At 37.5% G+C, this 21,605-nt stretch overlaps 1 protein-coding gene across 6 annotated transcripts in view; it reads left to right on the top strand.

The window, feature by feature from the left end:
• DACH2 (dachshund family transcription factor 2) overlaps positions 1-21,605 on the top strand; it is a 244,614-nt gene that overhangs the window by 171,667 nt on the left and 51,342 nt on the right. For 3 of the 6 annotated variants that reach the window (XM_015860388.3, XM_015860387.3, XM_085544592.1), the window contains 3 exons: positions 7,705-7,860; positions 9,835-10,007; positions 20,517-20,652. In XM_015860388.3, coding sequence (XP_015715874.2) covers positions 7,705-7,860; positions 9,835-10,007; positions 20,517-20,652 — 465 coding nt within the window. The remainder of the gene's footprint in view (positions 1-7,704; positions 7,861-9,834; positions 10,008-20,516; positions 20,653-21,605) is intronic. The other 3 variants (XM_085544591.1, XM_015860389.3, XM_085544593.1) reach the window with 1 other exon arrangement.

The raw sequence follows: 21,605 nt of genomic DNA, 5'->3' as shown, positions 1-21,605 counted from the left end.
AACTCTGTACAAGATCTGAAAGTTAAGCTGTTCTATTTCTGGCTTGTGCATCATCAACAGTAATAAAAACATGACAGACCAAATTTTGACCTTATCTCTATCTTGAAATGCATGTGTTTCTGAAGACTAACTTTGGTCCTTCAGTAAGGAACAGCAGGTATTTTTTCATGTTGTTGATGATTCTAAGCCAGAAGAGAGTTTTCCTAATACATTGTCTTTCTATGTATTTGTGTCATTGTCTTTCTATGGAAAAATATACATAGCAAAAAAATGAGGCACCTACCACTGAAAATGTTAGAAGTTAACATTCAGAGTGTGCAAGGATCAGCTGTGCAAGAATGAACCATAATCCTGTGGTTACATTTCAAGATATATCAAGTAAAAGGTTGTCCTCTCTTGAGTTTGCTGCCCTCATATCTGTCAAAATAATGATACATGCAGCCCTCTTTTGGTACAGGTATTTTCAGTTAACTATCAGGGGTCTCCCTTACACAACTTCGCAATAAAAAATACAAACATATATTATCTGGCCACCAGCTCAAACTTGTGAGGCTTATGCTAAAAGGCCTTGAGTGACAGAATAGAGGTCACTTAATACCTCTTAGGAAAGAGCCTGCACATGCTTTTGACATTGATTCAGATCCAGAAAAATGTTTAGAGTTTAACCTTAAGTTTCCTAATTCCAAGAACAGTACAGTGCACTGCATCAGATATGCTGAAATATTTATTTTTTACACTAAAAGAACTGGAAGGCGTCAGAGGAAGGCAGCAGATTTGAGGTTATCCCCTCACACCAGCAGCATGAGGTGGGTTTCCATAGCACGTGTGGTCAAGCTCTGGAACTCCTTGCTGCTGCAGGATGCTGTTGATGTGGAAAATGGACAGCAGTTTAGTTGAATGGAGGAGAAATCTAGTAAGGATTATTAATTCAAGGAAAATACTTCTGTTTCAGGAAGTTCATAATCCACAAGTTGCTGGAGAACATTCTGGGAAATTTTAACTGTAGGCTTTTTCTCATTCACTGAGTATTGCTCTTGGCCCTTCCTAGAGACAAAGTAGTAGGATGAAATGGGCTACAGCTGTTACCACGTTCTTGTGAAGTCATCGTGGTGGCTATTATTCCTTTATTTATATCATTCCTCCCTTCTGAAATACTGTGAGTGATTTCCATTCAGGAAGCCATAAATGCCTAACTACTACTGTAAAGATCACAAGCTTACTGTTTGTTCTCTGTTTGCTTTCTTTGTTTGGTTGCTTTCCCTGCATTTTATTATCACGCAGTTAAATATCAGACAACAAAGAAACAGAGACATAATTTTTTAATTATTGGAATTTTTTTCACATCCCTTCATGGACGAGAAGTTAATTATTTTGATTTATATTTATGCATGACCAAATCAACAAAGGAACTGAATTGAATGATACAGGTAGCTAACTTGGAGAACTGCTTTTGAAATCTATTGCGGTTGTTTGTATCCAGCCTTCTATGATCCTTCAGCTTTCAAATCTAACTTTGATGGGGGTGCTTTGGTGGGGTAACCTGAATCAGCAGACCCATTGAGATGTATTTAATATTTCATGTTTAAATGAAGATGCTGCCAGTTGGAGCCTCATTCTTCTGTTTATATCAATCTACTCCATTACATCATATAAGATTTTTATTTTTCTTCATCTCTTTATTTGTTTTCCACCACTTTTTCCAATTTTTAGTATTTGTTATTTGAGGAAAAGGCTGATTTCTTTTCTCCATTCTTTAAAAGACTGTTTTATTGAAAAAATTCCTTGCAGCACCTATTGAGTAGTTCCTATATGCTCACTGACCAGTGTTAGTAGCCATCAGCAACGAATAAATACAGCTCTGTATTTATCTTCTGAAAAAGCATCATTTTGGAGTTAATCGGGTTATTCTTTTTAGATCACTTGCGATTAAATATTCTGACAATTCAAGTTGTCTTTAGTATCCACTTTGCTTTGAAATAAACTTTGATGTTACTCAGACATTTCAAAAAGTTCAGAAACTATATTCAAATTTCATATGACTTCTTATTGTATAATTATTAACAGATTACTTCACCTATGTTGTGACAGACATATTTTTTAAGTATGACTGACTGATGGACAGATTGGGAATTGCTGAATTAATGGGCACATTTCAAAGCTTTGGCAGGGCTAAGCAGTAATTACATCTGCTGAACCACTTGATAAGTTTTTGGAAGTAGCCCAGTAAAGCCATCACTGGGTTTCTTGAGTTTTAATATCTTACCCTGCACACTTCTGTGGCTTTCTTCTAGGGCACAATCCAGAAGCTGATACAGCCGAATACACACAGCTAGACAAATCAGTACGGCTAGGCTTAAAATGCACTGCGGATCTTTCAGATGTTCACATGGATGGCATGCTTTTGGAGCTGGTTTAGCGAACGTTTCATCTTGATTTAAACAAATCTCATTCCCACTTGAAAATGAAAAAATTTATTTGTGGGTAAAGGATCCCAGGTCGTTGCCAGTCTTTCTTAATCTTCATGAGAAATATCATCTATTGCCACTGTGATGGACAGAGTATAGGGCTAACTGAGTCATAGCCTGCATCTGAAAGCCTTGTATTTTCCTGATGGTAAAATGACAGTAGCAGGAATATAGTGTAGGTGGACCCTTCCTATCCTAACTCTGTGTTCAGTGATCTGAATTCTGAAAGTTCTTATTGCTCCGAAAAGGCAAAATTTCAGTCTAGTTCTGGTTCACATTAATTGTATCAGTCCAGTGTGTGTCTCAGTGCTTAATATATATCTATTTTTATGTCTGTATCTGTAGTCTGCAAGAGGTGAATCTTGAGTTTCCTTCTATTTAATAAGTCAAATTGGCTGGCTTTCTAGATAGATGAAGCTGTAGGGGACATCTCTTGATTCTCAGTACCCAGTGATTTATCAATCAGTGAATGTAGCCAACAACTGACATGTGGATTTCTAGTTTTGGTCATGATTATGCAAGAGACTATTTTCGGGCAAGGAATGCATTCTCTTTTGATGCCACAAATTTCTTACTATTGGCAAAGTGGTTTCCTAGCTGGATAGATTCTAAAAATTACACTTCTCATACTGACATTTGATCTTCTGTTGGCAAAGATAACTGTATGCCTGTATTGAAACTAAGGGAGCTATCAGCTGTACTTTCCATCATGGAGATTATTATATACAGTTAAAACATTTACAGACACTACTGGAGCTCTTGTTGGCTTTGAGAGCTGTCATTCTATAGTACAGCGTTGAAAAACTGGTCTGATACATAATCTTATCTTGCTCTTAGACATTCAAATGTTCATAGCATGGAAAAAGTTTGGAAAGTTGCAGGTCGAAGAGTTTTCAGTGGAGAATGTTTTTTGCAATGACTGTCTTTCCCTGGATTGAGGCAAGATTACGTTGTGTGTAAAGTCAAATTGCGTGGGACACCTGAAAACTCTGGAGGTACAAATACTGGCAAACAGGCCCAAGGTGGTTTAGGGATTCTGGGTTTCAAAAGAATTCAGAGGACGTACGTATGCTGGGCACTTATATTACTGTTGGTGTAAAATACTTCGATAATAGCAGTGCTGAAATAACAGTACCGTGAATATCTACTCTTCATGGATGATCCTATTCTTACTATTCCCAGTAGCATGAAAAATGTGCTTAAAGATAGTTTCAGAATAGAATTGGACAGAGAAAAGGATATTGTTTTTAACAATTTGGGTTCAATTTCTCAGAAATATATCACAACAAAAAATAAAATGACAGACATAGATTGAAGCAGTGTGATTGTTCAATTCAAAGGTACCTCTGACGGAGTGGATTTCATTTAGGTAGAACGTGCAGTTTTAAGGCTGATAAAATGAATTTGAAACCAAATGAAAGGAAACTGTCACCAAGTTGAACTTCGATTACTTTCTGGAGATCTTTCAGTACCTCAAAGTAAGACTCTAATTTAATCTTCCCAAATAGATCTTCACCAAAAAAAAGTAGTAGTTTTTGTTCTAAAGAAGAGAGGTTGGTTGCTAGAAAACATGAAGCTTAAATAATTACGCTGTAGAACTGCTGAAGTCCAGGACAGGTGAGCTTATCACCTGCACTTCTTTCAGCTAAACAAAATGAAACTGCAACGGAGGATCTTTGTTTACAAACCTATATGTGATTGCACATAATCATACACTGCATGGTAGATATGTGAGTACAAGACCAGTAGTACATGTATGTATGGCTTGGGCTGATTTCCTGTAGTTGTGTTACTTGTGGTTTGAATCCCCATATTTATGAACTCATCTAAATTCCATCTTCATAGGGATTCAAGAGAAGAGATGTTCAGAATTTGTCCACTGGGCTGTAAAATGGTGTTAAGGGAATGCTTGCCTTGTACCACGTTGTAATTTTGGAGTGAATGGACTGGGGGTTGTTGCATTAGTTTTGCTTTTGCTTAGTTGAACATAAATGTAATTCATGCACTGATAAATAAGTTCTCTCAAGTAACCTCTTAAGACTAGCGAATACCAGGCTTCAATTAGTAACTCTTTCTCTTACCAATATATATATATCTTTCTGTCTTTATCTGTGTCCTTCAAAACATACACTGCATTTCTTTGTAGGTGAATGTGTGCAATGCAGACCACTAGGCCTTTTTTTCATCCTCCTTATTGTGCATTTATTTGTAAATCTGAAAAGCAAAATAAGAACTGTGCACTAGATTTTCTACATGACCTGAACTGGGTGGTTGAAGCAGGTCAGATCTTCTTTAGCTCCTTCTGCTGGCAAGTCAGTGCGTTCTATAATGTTTTGGGATAGCTGGACAGCTAATAACTTGGCCGTCTTCTTTTCGATTTGGTGTGTCTATGTTTAAGGAAGCTGCAGGCTCTGTGCTTGCTTCTGATAAGCGTCAGGAGCCCTGGAAGATGGAGGTTCTTGTCTCTCTTGCCCTTTTTTAATGCTGAGTGCAATCTGTTCTGGGACAAGATCGACTAGAATGCAAACAAGATAAGGAAAAATTACCTTTTTGTCCTTCAGTTTTATCTTTCAGAAAGAAGGTCATATGGGTAGTGGGTAATAGTGTTAAACATAATGCTTTTTGTAAAGTGTAGAAATGATGTATTGGCATTTTGACAAATGAGCAGACTTCTGAGGGCTCTGTTAATGCTCTTATGACACAAATCAGAATATTAAATCAGAAATTTAAAAGTATTAGTAACTTTTCTCATTTAAAATAAATAGAATCTTTTTCCCCTTATACACAAGATGTAAAATAAATCAAATTCATGTTTTCTGTTTCTGTTTTTCCAAATTGTGTTGTATATTTGTATATGCTTTTTTCTTCATATATTTTTCCTATTCCTATTAGTTTATATGTAAATTTTTCTTACTATATGCAGGTAGGTACTGCAGGGAAGAATGCAGGTATTCTTTTGAAGCTGTTACCTTTAGCTGTGCAAAGTTACTGTAGGTAGGAGGAGTTGAAAATGAGGGAGCAAGAGTAGGACCTGTCAGACCTGATTTCTCTTTCAGCTTCACCATTCATCTACCAGGAACCTGGAAGAAGCTGCTCCACAGAACTGGGAAAGCTCAGCTTTCCCACTTGTAAGTTGGAGATAATTAATCTTACTGCCCTTACAAAATGTGCCAGTGTTTAACAGCTATAGGTAAGAAGTAATTATACTTCTTACTTTCATTTTAAAGGACTTGCTACTGCATAGTATGTGCAGTGCAAATTAAGAGATGAAGCTGTTACCTGTGTGGTGTATTGAAGACTATAGGATGCACATAAGATTATTATATTGCACTTCTATCTTACTATCAGCACTACTGTGTTTTCTTTCTGTAAGGAAATGTGATGGAGAACGTAAGAACACAGGAATGATCTGTAGATCCAAGTGTACTGCAGTTTATTCTTCTGTTGCTGGCACTGAATACAGAAGCAGATTGACAAGAATTTTCAGGGAAAAAAAAAAACAAACACGTTATTGTTGTCCACTTTTGTAAGGAATCCTGATCTGATGATTTGGACTGTATGACAGAATGTAAATTTGGTTCCCTGTTCCCCGGCAGATTTCCTGTATTTCCGTAAGCAGGTCTCTTTTCTTCACAGTGCAGTTCTCCATGTAGGAATAATTGTTCTTTCCTACAGTACATGCATCTTAACCTAGAAATCCAGTCTGGCTCTGATACTGCAGCATCAGGTCCACAAAAAAACCCAACCTTTTCCAAATCACAGGTTTCAGTTGGTAAATACTTCACTAAGTAGCACCTCTGTTTCATGATGGTTGGTGTGAACAACTTATACACTAAGTATTAGTCAAACGTTATTTAAAAGCGCAGCTGTACTGGATATTAAATAATGAGAATGTTGAAAGGGCCTTAGCTGCAGCGGTGCTTCTAATTACCACACCGTGCCATGTTGTATTGATATCACGTGCCATTATTCACCATATCTTTCTTCGTCAGTTATGACTCATCATTTTGCAAATTACAGATCTTTTACATGAGGGTAATTCACACATGGACATGGTGCTAAAATGATGGAGCAATTACCTTTTTTCTCAGTCATTGATCTTTCAAACTTTTGCATTTAGCAGTGTTAATCATGTTTATTAGCTGAGTATTGTCATAAAAATGTAGACATTTTCTGTTACTTTCATTTCCAATTTAAGTGCCTTTTGCTTTCTACCACAGTCCCCTTTAATCACAATAATCTGTTACTTACTCTAATTGAAATTCTTGTTCATAAAATCAAAATAAAATCAATATCGTAATTACATATTTTCATTACTACCAATCAAATTAAAAACATGGGATATACCTGAGAAAGGAGTGTACCTGAAATAGCTTTTTTCTCTAGAACTGTTCAGCCTGACTTTTAAGGTGGTTTGCTTTGTGGACCAGGTGTGTATTTCAGAATTCACTCTCATGGTCTACTTAACTGCTCTTTAAAAGCAGCTTGTTGTTACTCACATGTATAAATGTTGCACTATAGAAAACTACCATCTGTAAAATTGCTGCAAAACACAGCATGTTCAGAAGACCAAACAGATACTCTGGGCCAAGTAGATGTGTGCTCAGTTTGCTATATTTTGTTGTTGTTGTTCTGATCATAATTGCTGTGCATTGTAAGTTATCTGATCTTGACATCCTGAATCCTGATAGTTTCCAAGCCCTACCTAATGCCTGGCTTGGCTAACCTGGCAGACTCAAGAGCTTTGCTTCGAGCATCCCCGGGATCGAGCCCAGCAGAGGAAGAAAAGCTCAGAAATAACATTGCAGGGGGTTGAATTGCTATAACCTGTTAAGGTCATTGAGCTAAAAGTCAGGAGAGCGGTGATCACTGAAGGAGTGAATGGTGGAGCGGCTCTCAGTTAGCATTAACAGTAGTGATAGATATCTGTTAGTCCCTCGCAGGCATGCTTCCCTCTGACAGGAGATTGTGCTCCAGTGTCTGATGCTTACTTTGTTAATTTTTTCCTTTTTAGCTTTTTCTGTTTTAGGCATTGCTGGTCAGAAAGTAGGAGATGCTGAAGTTTTTTAGTCATATTTTTCACCTAATGCGTATTTCTTAGCCTTTATTTTTTTTCGAAGTGCTGTGTTTGTGCTAAGCAAACACAGGTAAAAAGTATTCTTTTGTCACTAACAAAGCAGACTGCTTTTTTTTAAGAAAGCGTGTGCCATTTGTGGTCCCTTTATACCCTGTTTTGCAGGTGGGAGTGAATCCTCCTGGGATAAAGACAAGCTTCAGTCTCCCATTACAACAGGATCTCAGCACAGCATTGGTCATCCCACCCTGTCAGGACAGTCGAGCCTTGGAAGTGCACACCCACTCAGTCCTCTTCAGCAGAACCACCTGCTTACCAACAGTATGTACTTTCCCATCATGGGGAGAAAAAATAAGTTATATGGAGTCCCTGCTTGGAGGCAGGCTTTATCCCAGTGAGACACAGCTGCTGTCTTTGAGTGGCCACCTGTTGTTGGGTAGGGGCTGTTAGTTCTGGTCAACATTGACGTGGCCTAAAAACCAAGTACAGTTGCGTAAAATTCCAGTAAGTTCTTCTCAGCTGAAAATGTTGGCCACCAAGTAAATATAAGAGAGAAAAGAATGGATGGGAAATCACTGGTGAAAAGTGTGTAGGAACAAATTCCCCTTCTTTGTCTTTCCTTGTACCTACCAAGTTTGTGCAAAGTCATCACTTAAAGCCAGCTTTTCAAAGGAACTGGAATAGAATCACACAGCTGAAGTTTGATTTTGTAATTTACAGTTCACTTTAATCCTCCCTCCTTTCCTTCCTTCAGGAAGGGGGCAGCTGAGAAGCCAGAGATCACCTCTTCTGTTAGACCCAAAGGGGAGGGACTGTGACATTATTCCAAGAAAGCGTTCAGATAACAACAGAAAATAATATTTAAAAAGGCAGCGAAGAGTAAAATCAATTGTAAAAGATTATGATGGATGAAGAATTAAAATTTCACTATCTGTGAACCCTTATCTGTTTCATTACTTCATCCTCAGTTTTGAAAGTTGACTTTTGGTGTTTGTTTTAATGGATGAGTGACATTTCTGACTCCTTAGGAGATTCTAGGGCAGATACTTTCTTGCTACCCAAGTAACACCACTGACTTGAAGAAATCAAAACCATCTAATGGTTCCTACAATAAATGTTTGCTTTGTTCATGGGAAGGTCGGAGCCTGAGCATTTCAGGCATGTGGTTAAGCATCAGTAGTTAAGAATCAGCAAGTTATGGGACTAATACTCACCGTGGTTTATGCTTTCGTTAATATTCTTGCATAATTCATTATCTGTACGTGTTTTGCATGAGGGATAATTATGTTAAATAATGTTAAGAAAACTTTCGGGTTATATTCCAGTAGGTGTTGTAGTAGGCAAATGTCTATAGGTTGTTAAAGAGTTTATTGAGTGTCAGACATTATGTCCAATGATTTACAAGCTATATTTTCTTCATAGTCCTCTGAAACGTTTGACGGATTGTGTCTTAAAACTGGTGATATGCTGTTAAATTCTGTTTGTAGTTTGCATTTAGTTTGCATGTCAATTGGACTTTAAGTAGACAATACAACTCAGTGTGACCAGATGGTGCCTGGGAGTTTTGGAGTTCTATGGAGTATGAGGAGAGATTATTGGGCTGTTAAAGGAGATGTGCAAGGGAACAAAGGCTTATGGATGTTAGCAGTGTAGGGTACTGTCAATGTGGTTAAAGTGAAGGGAGATGTATGTGCACATGGCTTATTACATGTCATCATTAATACTGGCATGGGTCATCTTATAAATAAAATATAGTGAATCATAAGCCGCTGTAGCTGGTCATGATTTGCCTTCATCCCATATTCATGTTCGCAGTTCTGTATGGTAGTACAGTGGTCCTGTAGTCCGTTCTACAGCTTTCTTTAGTCAGGTAGTAGTCTTAATACAGAAGTCTAGTCTCAGATTGCCACGTAGGTAGATTGTTAGAAGACATGTTAAAGTGATTAATGAATATTCTTCACTTGTATTGGGAAAATGTGCAGGTATCTGCATATTTTTGGTTTTGTTTTTTTTTTTGCTTTGTTGATGTCAATAAGAACACCTCTGAACTTGTGCACCAGTGTATAATAATTTTGCTAAAATTGCGTTGTTTTTACATCTGAATGCTTCTTGGCCTAGTGCAAACTGTGCAGCCTTTTCTAGAATGCATGATTACTTCCTGTATAACCTCAAACTTATTAACACATAGTAGAATTGAGTCCAACTAACCAATATTCCAGTAAAATGTAGACTTTAAAAATTACAGGATATAAAATGGGGGATTGAGACACATAACTTCTGCGTGCTCTCTTTTAGGAATAGACCTGCCGTTTATGATGATGCCCCACCCTCTGCTACCCGTCAGCCTACCTCCTGCTTCGGTTGCAATGGCAATGAATCAGATGAACCACCTCAATACAATAGCTAACATGGCTGCAGCAGCCCAAATGCACAGTCCTCTTTCCAGGGCAGGGGCCTCTGTTATAAAGGTAAGAGTCATCTATGAAACTAGATTTTTGTGGCTAACAAAAATGTTTACAGTGACCATTTTTTTTAAGAAACACTAAAGGCAGTGGGCTTATGTTACATAACACAACATAACACATCTTCTCTTCCTGGTAGTGCTTCTGTTTGAGGAAAGTACAAGCAAGAAGATAAATAAGATGTTCTGCTTTATCTACAAATATGTAATTTAGTTACAGATCCTAATTCAGTTGTTAGAATAGAACTAATCTGCGTTACAACTGTAAAAACTTCTCCTTGTCAATGTGTCTGTACAGTTGTTGACTAGGTGCAAAAAGTGGTATCTCTGAGGTTAACAACCTTTTAGTTAATGTGCAAGTCATTAAATTCTTAGAAATTGCTGGAAAGCCCTAACTGATGTTAGTTACTAATTTACAGCAATTCTTCCCCAATATGTGCACCAGGGGATATGCAATATGTCCACAGCAGCGGCAGGTCTCACCAGCACTCTAGTGGGAATTATTTCCTCTACATGATGCAGAGGGAAATACGCCAGTAGCTAGTGTGATAGAGGTAGCGCATGCTTTCATTGTGGTGTTACTCTCACCTGTCAAGTGATGCTGCATCTTTCTCTCATTTGTTCTGAGTGCTGAGACTGTATATGAATATTATTACACAGTGTGAGGCTGCCTTTGTCCTTTCCTTCCGTTATGTACGATCATCTAGCTCTGAGTGACTATCAATTAAGATGAGATCCTTGTATGAAATGAAACGCGTAAAAGGGTTGCTGCTGTTGTTATCTATCAATAGTAATACTTTTATTATAGGACAACGTTATTTAAGTTCATATTAGAAGTACAGAAAATAACTAGTTTTAGATAGACCGCAATTATGGCACAGTGACATTACTTAAAATGGGAAAAATGAATTGAATATATCGAGTGTGTATCTATTTCTGCCCTCTGATGACTAAAATACCACTTAGTCTGTTTTCTATAGGTGTGAGAATCAGCTGCTCTCTCTATAAAAGTTTTGAATGAAGTCATTATGCTTTTTATATCACGTTTGCCATTTAGAAATAAGCTGTTCTACCAATATATGCATGATCAGCAAAGTTAACATTTAGTGCTCCAGAAAGAAATGTCATAACTATGAAACTTGATTTCCCCCTGACAAGAACACTGTAAATTAGGCAGGCACAACGGTCAGGCACACAAAACCTTCTTAGCCATCTATAATGTGATCTGATGTGATTATGGCAGCACCCGCTAGCAGTGCTGTAAGTATGGTTCTGACAGTATTCATTTTACAAATCTGGGCTTTCAGGAATTTACTGCTCATCTGAAAGTGCTTGCTCCACTTGAAACTTGGCTGAAGTAGTTCTGAAGAATCTGCATGAATGAGGGTATAGTATGAGGGAGAGCAGCAATGACTTTACCACCCTCTTTCTTCTCCCTCTTGTGTCTACCCTCCTGCTTGATCATTTTCTCCAGAGCTGTTTTTGAGATGGATGAATTCTGCAATCCCAAGTTTCTGCACTGGCTGTAAAATGCTTTGCCAGCCAGCCTGGTGTTGAGAACCAGTCTGGGCTAGAACTTGATTCATGGAGTAGACTGGAAGAAGAAGTAGAGAGTAAATGTGGTAGCTTACTGTCATCCTGTAGTGTTTCTCCTCCACCTCACAGGAATCTACTCAGTGGCTGTATTTTTACATCATCAGATGTGAAGTTTGGATCAGCCCTTTATACAAAGTAGAGAATTTGTCACTGAAGTTCTTAGAACAACTCAGCTTCAGAGGGCTATAACTACATAATGTTAAGAATTTTATTTTACGGTGGACCAATAGTGAATGTAGTATCTGTATTGTATTTAAATTATATAAACTTAATTATACAGTAAGTGAATATGACTTTTAATATGCATTCACAGCATTGCGTGAATTAAAGGAAATGTTACAGTGTATTCCGAGAATGCAAATCAATTAAGAATCTGGAAACAGACCTATGTCTTAACAGCATTTAAATTAAAATGGGTCCAGAGGAGTTGAGGCTGACAGCACATACATGGATAGCAAATACACAGAGCTGTCACAACAAAAATGAGAATAGCCCTTCCATTTATTGGCAGCACTTTAAAACCTCATAATAGGATCACATAACTGTCTGCCCATGGTGGAATGAGATTTGAGGCTGGGGATATCCTCAAGGCACACATGATACCAAGAGTGTTATGGTAGTGTTACCAAGCCTGTAGTCTTTACTTACACTGTTTAAGTCAGAAGGGGCTTATTTAACCAAGAAACATACAAACTTGCACTATTTCAAACAAAAAGTTGGGATCTAGAAGAAGGAGTTGCTAGATAGTCCTGCATTGAAAAAGAGCTAAATGGAATCCAGACTCAGGTAGATTTGGGGTGTTTAAAAGACTGAATGACAGGAGACTGGCAAGGGGAAAGAAGTCCTGGATAAGAGCTTGTTGGTCCTCAGGGGACTGTAGTGGAAATGTAGGATGGGTTTGGCTTGTCTTGAAATGATAAGTTAGTGCTTGTAGACACATTCACCTGTTCTTCCTCTGTCTGGGTTTGAGGCATACACTAGAAAAGGAGAAATACAGATTTCATTCTCAGAGTGGTATCAGATGGTGTTGTGAACTTCTAATAAAGGCTGGCAAGAGTCAAATCTCTGGAGCAGTTCCTGTGTGGGCTGTGATGGGGATCCAATGAGCTCTTTCTCTGGGCAAACAAAGAGTAGGAGGTAGCTAGTTGCATGCAGCAGAGCCGGGATGGGCTGACCTGGAAGCAAGGACTTGGCATGGGTCATATCCAATGAGGTTTCCTCTTCTGGGGACCTGCTGGCCTGTTCCTCGCTTTCAGGAACACATCTGAAGGTATGAATACAGTCTGGAAAAAAAATAATGGAAAAGTTTTCCATTATCTTGGAGTTGGGAAAGTACAAGAGGTCTTGCAGGAACCAAGCTTCTGGAGCTGTGTTTGTGTGAGTCTTTATATGTACACTGTAAGACCATTTCCCACAGTATCCTCTGAAATAGACTGTAGGACAGCTTGTGTTCAGGGTGGGCTTCAAGTTGTGGGAGCAGAATTCAAATTAGGGGCCTTAAGCTGCTCCCTTTTTGTTAAGTAACAGAACTGAGACTGGAATAATGAGGCAAAATTTTAACACAGAAGACATTTGAGAAGCTCTTTTGCCCTTTTATTCCCCCTTTTCCTTGCTTATTTCTGTCCCACATCTTTTGTACTTTATTTATTCCTCTTGCTCTTGTCTCATTCATCCTTCTCCATCTTGTCCTTCTCTCTCGCTTCCTTCTGGCTCTGCCTGAAAGATGCGCTTCTCCTGAGTAGGAGTATTTCTGCAGATTAGTTTCCTGCCGTTCATTTTTCTTTTGTCCTCTTTCCCTTATACTTGCTGTATTGCTGCGTACCTCTTATTCGCTTTGCCATTAGGCAGGTCCCAGTTACGAACAAGTGACACATCTTTTGAATGCGTTTGGAAAATCCAGGAAAAAAATGTTAAAAATGGACATTTTTGGTGAAAGGCAAAATTTTGCGTTTCATTACACAATTTACATCTGGATTTTCTCTGGTCTACTGATAAGCAGAACAAAACATTATTTTTAACCTGTGATCTCTACATGCAGCAGCAATTTTTGAATGTATTTTTCTTTGTGTTCTCTTCTGATTCTGTGAGATGCTTAAAGCAACTGTAAAGGATGTATATGACATCATTTTAAATTCCCTAAAGACAATACAGATGGGTTGTGTAATTATTGCTGAGAGGTGCTATTTTCTATGTGCTGTACAACTCGCATTCATAATATTTACCTGACAGCCAGAAAAATGTGGCCATCTCAGAGTACTTGGAAACAATTCTTCTCAGTGTAAAAACATTTCCAGTTGCAGAATTTATAACGTTGCTAATTTCATATCTCTGAATTCAATTCATTCTGAATTGTTTATAGAATATTACAAGGTTTATAAAACAAAACTTTTGTAAAATTTATGGTACTTTTCTTTATTAGATTTACTCTGTCCCATTTCATATCAAGTGTTCATTGTTGGCAGCTTATTGCTGAAATGGTTTCTAGAATACATTAGGGGAGTGATGTGTGAGACGGGGTAGTTTGCTTACTTCCTGTAAGACTAATTTTTATAACTGTATTTGTAAAAAAGAAGCAAGTTTGTGTCTTTTTATTCACTGACTGAGAAGCTATTATGCTGGGAGATGTTTGGGTCCCTACAAATTGTATCAAATAGCCTTTACTTCTCTCCTCCTATGAAGGGAGGCATGTCCTGTCCCTGTGATGCCAAGAATGCCTTGCTTTTTAACACAAAGACAACTAGATTCCAATTTAAAGAATAAGCAGTGAACACTAATGTTAAATTTGCAAGTGGAGGAAGAATGTAAGAATGAAGTACGTCTCTTTTTTTGCAAAGCTAGCAAAGTTATGTTGTCATGCCAAGCACACGCTAGCTCTTAGTTCTGGCTCAGTTCTTTTTAGTATTGGCCTAAGCATTTGCATTTGTAGTTAATAACTAATATAGCTATAACATAGATGAGATACAGCATTACCATCATTAGTCTCCAGAGTGCCTTTCTTTCATTCAGTAGCAGCACTGGATGAAACAATTCATAGGAGGGACTGAAGCAGGAAGTTTCCACAACAGGAGTATGTCCAATTTTAGTCGATATTATACTTTCAAATTCAAAGTAAAACGTAAAGTTAAAATCTTCATTTACCAGTGAAGATTGCCATAGCTTTTCCAGTGATTGCTAATTTAAGAAATGTTGAAGAAGGAGACTCTTGCTTGGCTGTTTACCAATACCATCTGATTAGCCGTGGTTCTCTGTTTGGCTGAGCAGCTGGCAATTAATGAATTATAGGAAGTAGTTACAAGGTAATGGAATTAGCAAGTGAACATCTGGTATTAAAAATCAGTAAACAGAAGAGTTTTTATTATTTCTTAAATTTGGTGTGAAAACAAATGCCAGTTGACTATGACTGAAGCAACTATCTATACACAGTGGGAAAAAATAATGCATTTCAAATGGCAAAGTATATATTTTAAATGAATGATTTTCCAATACAGTGCAAAAGATGAATAGGATCCAGCTGGCTTTCAGACATACATATCTTATCTTAGTTTTTAGACCAGCTGTTTCCTTTGTTCATCTCCAGTTCTTACAGCAGTTGGAGATGATATAACTAGCTCAGAAGACCAACAAGTTGTCCTTACTGTTTACATATGCCTATTCTGAGACTAAGATAGCTCATAATATAAACCTAGCTACTGTTCTCTTGCCCCAGAATGGTAGCTCTACCAACATATTTCTTGTGGTCAATCATATTTAATCTGTCCAGCATCATCTAAGATGTAATACAGTTCTTGCTTACTGTGTCTAGATTATACCTTTTCTTTGAAAAGCCTAATTGCTAAGTGTGCATTGTTTTTCATAGCAGTGCATTAGTTAAGGATAGTAAATACGAAATGAACCTCTCTGGTTCTTGATTTATATTTTTTTTAGTAAGGTCTAGCCAGCTTGTCGTCCACTTTGGTAATCTGAATGATGATTTGACAAGCTCTGTAAGATTGAGGTGTGACAATGCACATTCCAGTGGGGAGCCAGGGAGCAAATTAATGTTGTAAAATTTATTATGCCAGAGCCTGTGAACCTGGTGATCAGCTCTGATTTTTTCTTGCATAGTTGAAAACTTAAACATAGGCCTAAAGTCAATAAAATCGGTATATTTCCTTCCTCTAAGTTTCATCAGTGAGGTCTGAATTCCAGTTCTCCTACTGCAGAACGCTGAACAGAAAAAGGATCTCAATTAAATATGAAATATCAAGATGAATATCTGAATAAAACATCCAGGACTCACACAAACATCCAAATCCTGCTAGTCAGCGATGAAATGCCATTAAATCCTCTAGGAACTTATTGATAGATTAACATTTGGAAGAGTAATTACAGCTTCATTAGCCCTAAGAATAAAGAAAAATAAAAGAAAATCCAGCATCATTTCTCTGAAGTCTTGACATAAAATGAAGATCAATACTATAAAATAAACAGAGGTATGGAATTAGGGTCAAGATGATTATGTCAAAAATAGGTAAGCTGTTCATATATATTTCCAATAAAACTAGTAAGGATGAAGCTCTTGCATGGTGTTTCATATTATTTGTATGGAATACCATCTCACAGGGGCTGGAAAAAGAATAATGAGGTGAAATCAAGGATGTATCTGGAAACTGCAAGAGTTGATGACTTCAGTGCTGTTAACCTAAATCACGACTAAAATTAACAATGTCAGGCTTTGTAGCTACATTTCCTAAGCCAAAGCAAGACACTATTTTTTAGTAGGATAGAAATATATTACCCTTCAAAAGGATTAAATACTGAAGAAGTCTTTTTTGAGAATTTATGATACAGCTCTATAAAGGAAAGAGAAAAGATAAAGTGGGTACTATCGTTAGACAAATAGGTGAGATCTTGAGAAATGTTTTCATTTTTCATAAAATTCTCACAATCTGTAAATTATACATGTATAATTCATTACATTGTAATGTGGATTATGAATCCTAAAGATTTATAAAATATGAAGAAATTCAATGGAAAAATTTGACTATTCCGGGATGTTTCTCTCTCAGTTTTATGTATCCCAACTGCAGAACCAGGCTGCACTGCAGTGTGCCAGTGGGGACTGAGCTATTTCAAGAAGAAAAAAAGTAAAATCTATGAAAAGTAGCAAGGTTGTAAAATACATAAATGACAAATAAAATGAAGTCATCAGCGTGTAAAAAATGTTAAGGTTTTAGATTTGCAATTTTCCTATTTAAATGCCCTCATTGATTTGTTACAAATACTGTTAACCCTGTGTTTGGAAAATGGTGAGGACATTATCACTTGTGTTCTCATTTGTAATAAAATAGATTAACTTGCTGTGAAATTTTAACTAGGCTGAGACACAACAGTAGCTACCTAATGAACCAGAGCACATTGCTGTTAAGTAGCTAAATAGATGCATACTGATTACAGGACTGAAAAATGGATGTGTTTACTTGGAGGAGGAAAAAAAAATCTGTTCATAGTGTTATTCATTATAGCAGGAGAGATTCAGCATTACACTTCCACACAAATGTTTAGAAATAGACAGTTTCTCGATCCATATGCAGTCCTACATGATGACACTATATCTTCATTAGTAGTACATAAAATACAGAGAAAATTTCAGCTCCTTTGTTACATATAGGGAAAAGTACATGTAAATTTCTGTAACCAGCAAGATGTTAAATAGCATAATCAACTTACTCTCTTAGAAAGTGATTCACTGTGTGATTAAGAATGACATTATTATTTGACACGTTTATTTCTGCCTGAACATTTCTAAATAAGACCCCGAGAGTTTGAAGGCAAATTACTTAAAGCAGAGATTATTTTATAGCAAGAGACAATGGAATACAGTTATCAGAAGAAGCTAGGATACTTTGCTTTTTCCAAATCATAAGCTTTTGAATTACTCAAATAACACTCATTTAAGGTGTCTTATATGGCTGTTTGTGTGATAAATTCACCATCATATTTGTTCGTAGGTGGTTTTGTTTTTTTATGTAGAGCAGTTGGCTTGCCCTCTCCTTGGCTATTCATTTTCATGGTTGCAATAGACAAAGAAATTTACTTAAACTATGCACTCTTCTGTAAAATTAATCATTTCAAAATTATATCTTAATTGCAAATTGAGTACTCTTTATCATAAAAAGAAAGTAATGCCAAAGAAGATTGTTAAAACTGAAATCCAGGCAAATAGAATTACAGTCAGAGCTGTAGCCTGTTAGCTGTAACCACTTATTTACTCAAGGCTATTATTTACATAAATGTAAAAATTTATAAGCTCAGACTTGCACAGAATCACTGAATGGCTTGGATTGGAAGGGACTTTAAAGCTTACCTTGCTCCGACCCCCATCACGGGCAGGGTTGCCACCCACTAGATCAGGTTATCCAAAGCCCCATCCAACCTGGCCTTGAAGACCTCCAGGGTTAGGCATCCTCAGCTTTTCTCCATTCAGAACTTTATGAGGGCAGAGCGGAGGAGCAGAATTGCCTCTCTTGCCCTGCTGATCACATTTGATTTGATGCAGCTCAGAATACAGTTTTTTGTCTGGGCTGGAGGCAGACATTGCTGGCTCATGTTGAGTTTTTCATCTACCAGTGCCCCCAAATCCTTCGCTGCGGGGCTGTTCTCAGTATACTTATTGCCTGGCCTGTGTTCATGCTTGAGATTACTCCAGCCCAGACTCTTGGTCTTCTTTGACTCGCTGTCATGGTCCCTCTGAATGACATCCCTTCCACCCAGTATGCCAACCACTCCACTTTGCTTGGTGTTGCTCACAAACTTGCTGAGTGTTCACTCAGCCCTGCTGTCAGTGTCACTAATGAAGACAAGGTAGGCCTGGTACCAAGCCCTGAGGAGCACCACATTGACCACTTTGAGATGAGTGGCTTTTCCTTTTTTTCTCCCAGAATTTGAGAATTTCTAAGATTAAAGGCATTCAGTTTTTAAAAATTTAAGGTCTTGTAACTCGACATGCAGTAGGTTTGTTTGTAAAAACTTAATAAATATTTTAATTAACATTCAGAAATACTGCAATTAATAGTCTCCCTCCAAGATTTATTTGTTATTGTATGTTCATTAAATAAGAGACATTTAGTGAGAACAGTTCCATTGAGGATTAACAGCTATGTAATAGGTACACATCTGTTATATGATTTTGAAGCTCAGTTGTTATTTAATGTACAATAACTATCCTATTAAAAACACATTAATTACTGCATTTTTGGCTGGTGGGGTTGGAATAGACAAATACCACCCCTTGCTATTAGAAGTATCCACTCTCACATACTCCTTGCATCGTTCTCAGATGTGTCTGTAAATATGAAGATGAGTGTGCTTTAGAGAGATGGTTATAATGGGTAACAGTATTCTTAAAATGTCGATCCTACTGCCAGTGTTATTAATGAATTGCCTCAGTAGGTTGTGAACAGAAGCTATTATGCGAGCTATTGGTCATGGAGAAACTATGAGAATCTAGTGTTCTCTTCCTAAAACTATAGTATTGATACAGCATAGTATCTAGTAAAAACTGCATTAGAAGTTTGGATGATATTGAGCATATTTTCAGAAGCACATGGAAAATTGCCACTAAGTAGCCAGATTGCATTACTCTTACTGAAAAATCTGAAATAGATTAGAAAGGCAGAAAATCTTCCAAGTTCCTTTGAGAAAACTTCACCAGATTACAGTGTAATTGTGATGGTGGTTTTTAAAGGGATGGGGGCTGGAGAATCTCCCCTAAAAAAGTAAATTAAAAAAAAAAAAATCATGAATATTTCAGATCTGTGTTTCCATTGGGAACAGCTGATTGCCACAGATGAGGGCAGCTGCAGACACAGTTTCTGGGCTTCTCCTTGTTGGTGTTCCTCCCCTGAAACTGTGCCTTTAATGTCTTTCTTACTTGTAACAAAGGATTTTAAATGTAAAATTTAAAATAAGAGTATCCAGAGTATCTCAGGCCATGATCAGCCTCTTTGAGAAGAGGCTCGTTTTTCATTGATCTTCACAATGATGAAAAGAAGGGGGCTGGCATTTTGAGTAAATTGAGAATAATGCATGTGAACTCATTGGGCTGGAAAGGGTCTCAAGTGGTCATATAATCAACCATTTTCCTCAAGACAGGATGAATAATTACTTTTCTAACCCGTTAGCAACAATTTTTACTACTGGAAGTTCCACAACTTCTCCAGAGTCTTCAAGTTTAGACAGACAGGACTACGGAATTCCATTTTTCTCCATTTTCCAATTTCTTCTCAATTTTTCCTCCTTCCCTGGAGCGTGAGGTGGATTTAAACTACACTTTGGTCTCAAAGTTTTGTGCACAGAAAAATTTGCACGCAGTCTTGTTTTGGTTGGTCTGCGGTACCTCGCATCTGAAACTAAACTTGTCTTTACTGATGCCATGGCTTTTAAAATTGGACTGTGCGCTGCCTTGAGAAGACACGCATGGTATATTTAAAGACAAGAAGTGATTTTTCTTGTGAATTTACAAATCTGTCTGTGCTTAGTACCAGTTTGTCAAAATTCGAGTTACTTATGTGACACGTGACTCATACATGCCAATTTCAGTATCTGTAGTTTAAAATTAGTTTGTACAAACCATGTGGAAAAATATTCTCTATATTCCTATGTGTGAAAAAGTTAGATTTATGAATGAGAAAAAAAAGGTGGTAAGTACTGTGTCATGACACTAAGGATGAAAAACTGTGCTTAGATGCATTGCATGTAGAAGATTATATTCTTGTTGGGTATTCAAGGCTATACTACTATTTTGATCTGAATTCTGTTTGCTGTTTATTGTGGAAAGACTATTTGTTATTGTTATTTTATCCACTTTTTTTTTTTTTACTGAACTTCAGTGAAGTTCATTAATCAAATGGCACAGACCTTGTTTTATTTCTGTTTCAAGGAAAGGATTCAAGACAGCCCTTCTCCAGCTCCATCCCTAGAAGACAGTCAGCGGCCTGGGAGCCATGCTTCCTCTCATCAGAGCAGCAGCGTGTCCAGCTCTCCTTCCCAGCTGGACAACACACCAGACAGAATTGGTTAGTGCTTTGCAGCCTCACACCTCATTACAATTGCTGACCTCACAAATTATAGCAGTTTATTGAAGCAAATACTTATTTACTGGGAAACTCAGGAAAGCCCCCGTTTCTCAAAAACCAGAAAGAAATGTACAAAACAATCCCACAAAAATGACCAGAAAGTTCCTCACTACAGTATGTTGTATTATATTCAACACTATGCAGAGCCCAGCCTCTCATTCTGTGCCTGTATCTACCTGTGCACAGATGCCATCCCTTCTATGGTGTGATCTTGCATTCTAGCTTGAGAAAGTGACTCTGAAACCACCTGAGCAGGACATGTTTCAAATCCTATGAAAACACACCTATGACAACTTTTACACTATAAAATACATCCTCTTGCCCAGATAATCACCCAATGCCATGAAGCTGAGAGCTTTCTGATTTATTTATTTATTTATTGTTCTCTCAAGTACAATTTTCAGTCTGTACGTTATTGATCTTGTGTTTAAAATGCAAGTATGGACTGGAAGAAATTTGGATCCTGTTCCTGGTGCTTCCAGGAGGCATCTAGGGCAAGTCAGCTAATATCTTACTTACATCCATGTATGTCAATGCTGTTGTCTTCACAGAAACTACAGCCCATGCAGACATTGCTGAGCTAGATTTAAACTACAAAAGCAGTGCAGTTTGTGGCAGTCACTGTGAGCTTCACTCCCTTCAAATTACTGCTCAGCAGCTGGCTGGGATTTTGGAGTTTTTGCTATGGGCCATACTATAGCACCACTGCAATACATACCTCTGTTGACAGTAGACAAACCAATCAATATAAACTGAACTGCTTTGACAAAACACAGCACACACAAGGGATGAACAAGAAAGTGGATGCCCTTCAGCTTCCGTGTATGTAAAATAGGGCTTCCCTTAGTAACAATGAAAAAGGGATTTTCATTCCCTTGTTGTAGCTTTTGAAG

This window comes from Coturnix japonica, chromosome 4 (genome assembly GCF_054131305.1).
Source record: "Coturnix japonica strain WE chromosome 4, WE-NBRP24, whole genome shotgun sequence".
Classification (NCBI taxonomy): Eukaryota; Metazoa; Chordata; class Aves; order Galliformes; family Phasianidae; genus Coturnix; species Coturnix japonica.
This window is presented reverse-complemented; position numbering and strand designations above follow the sequence as displayed.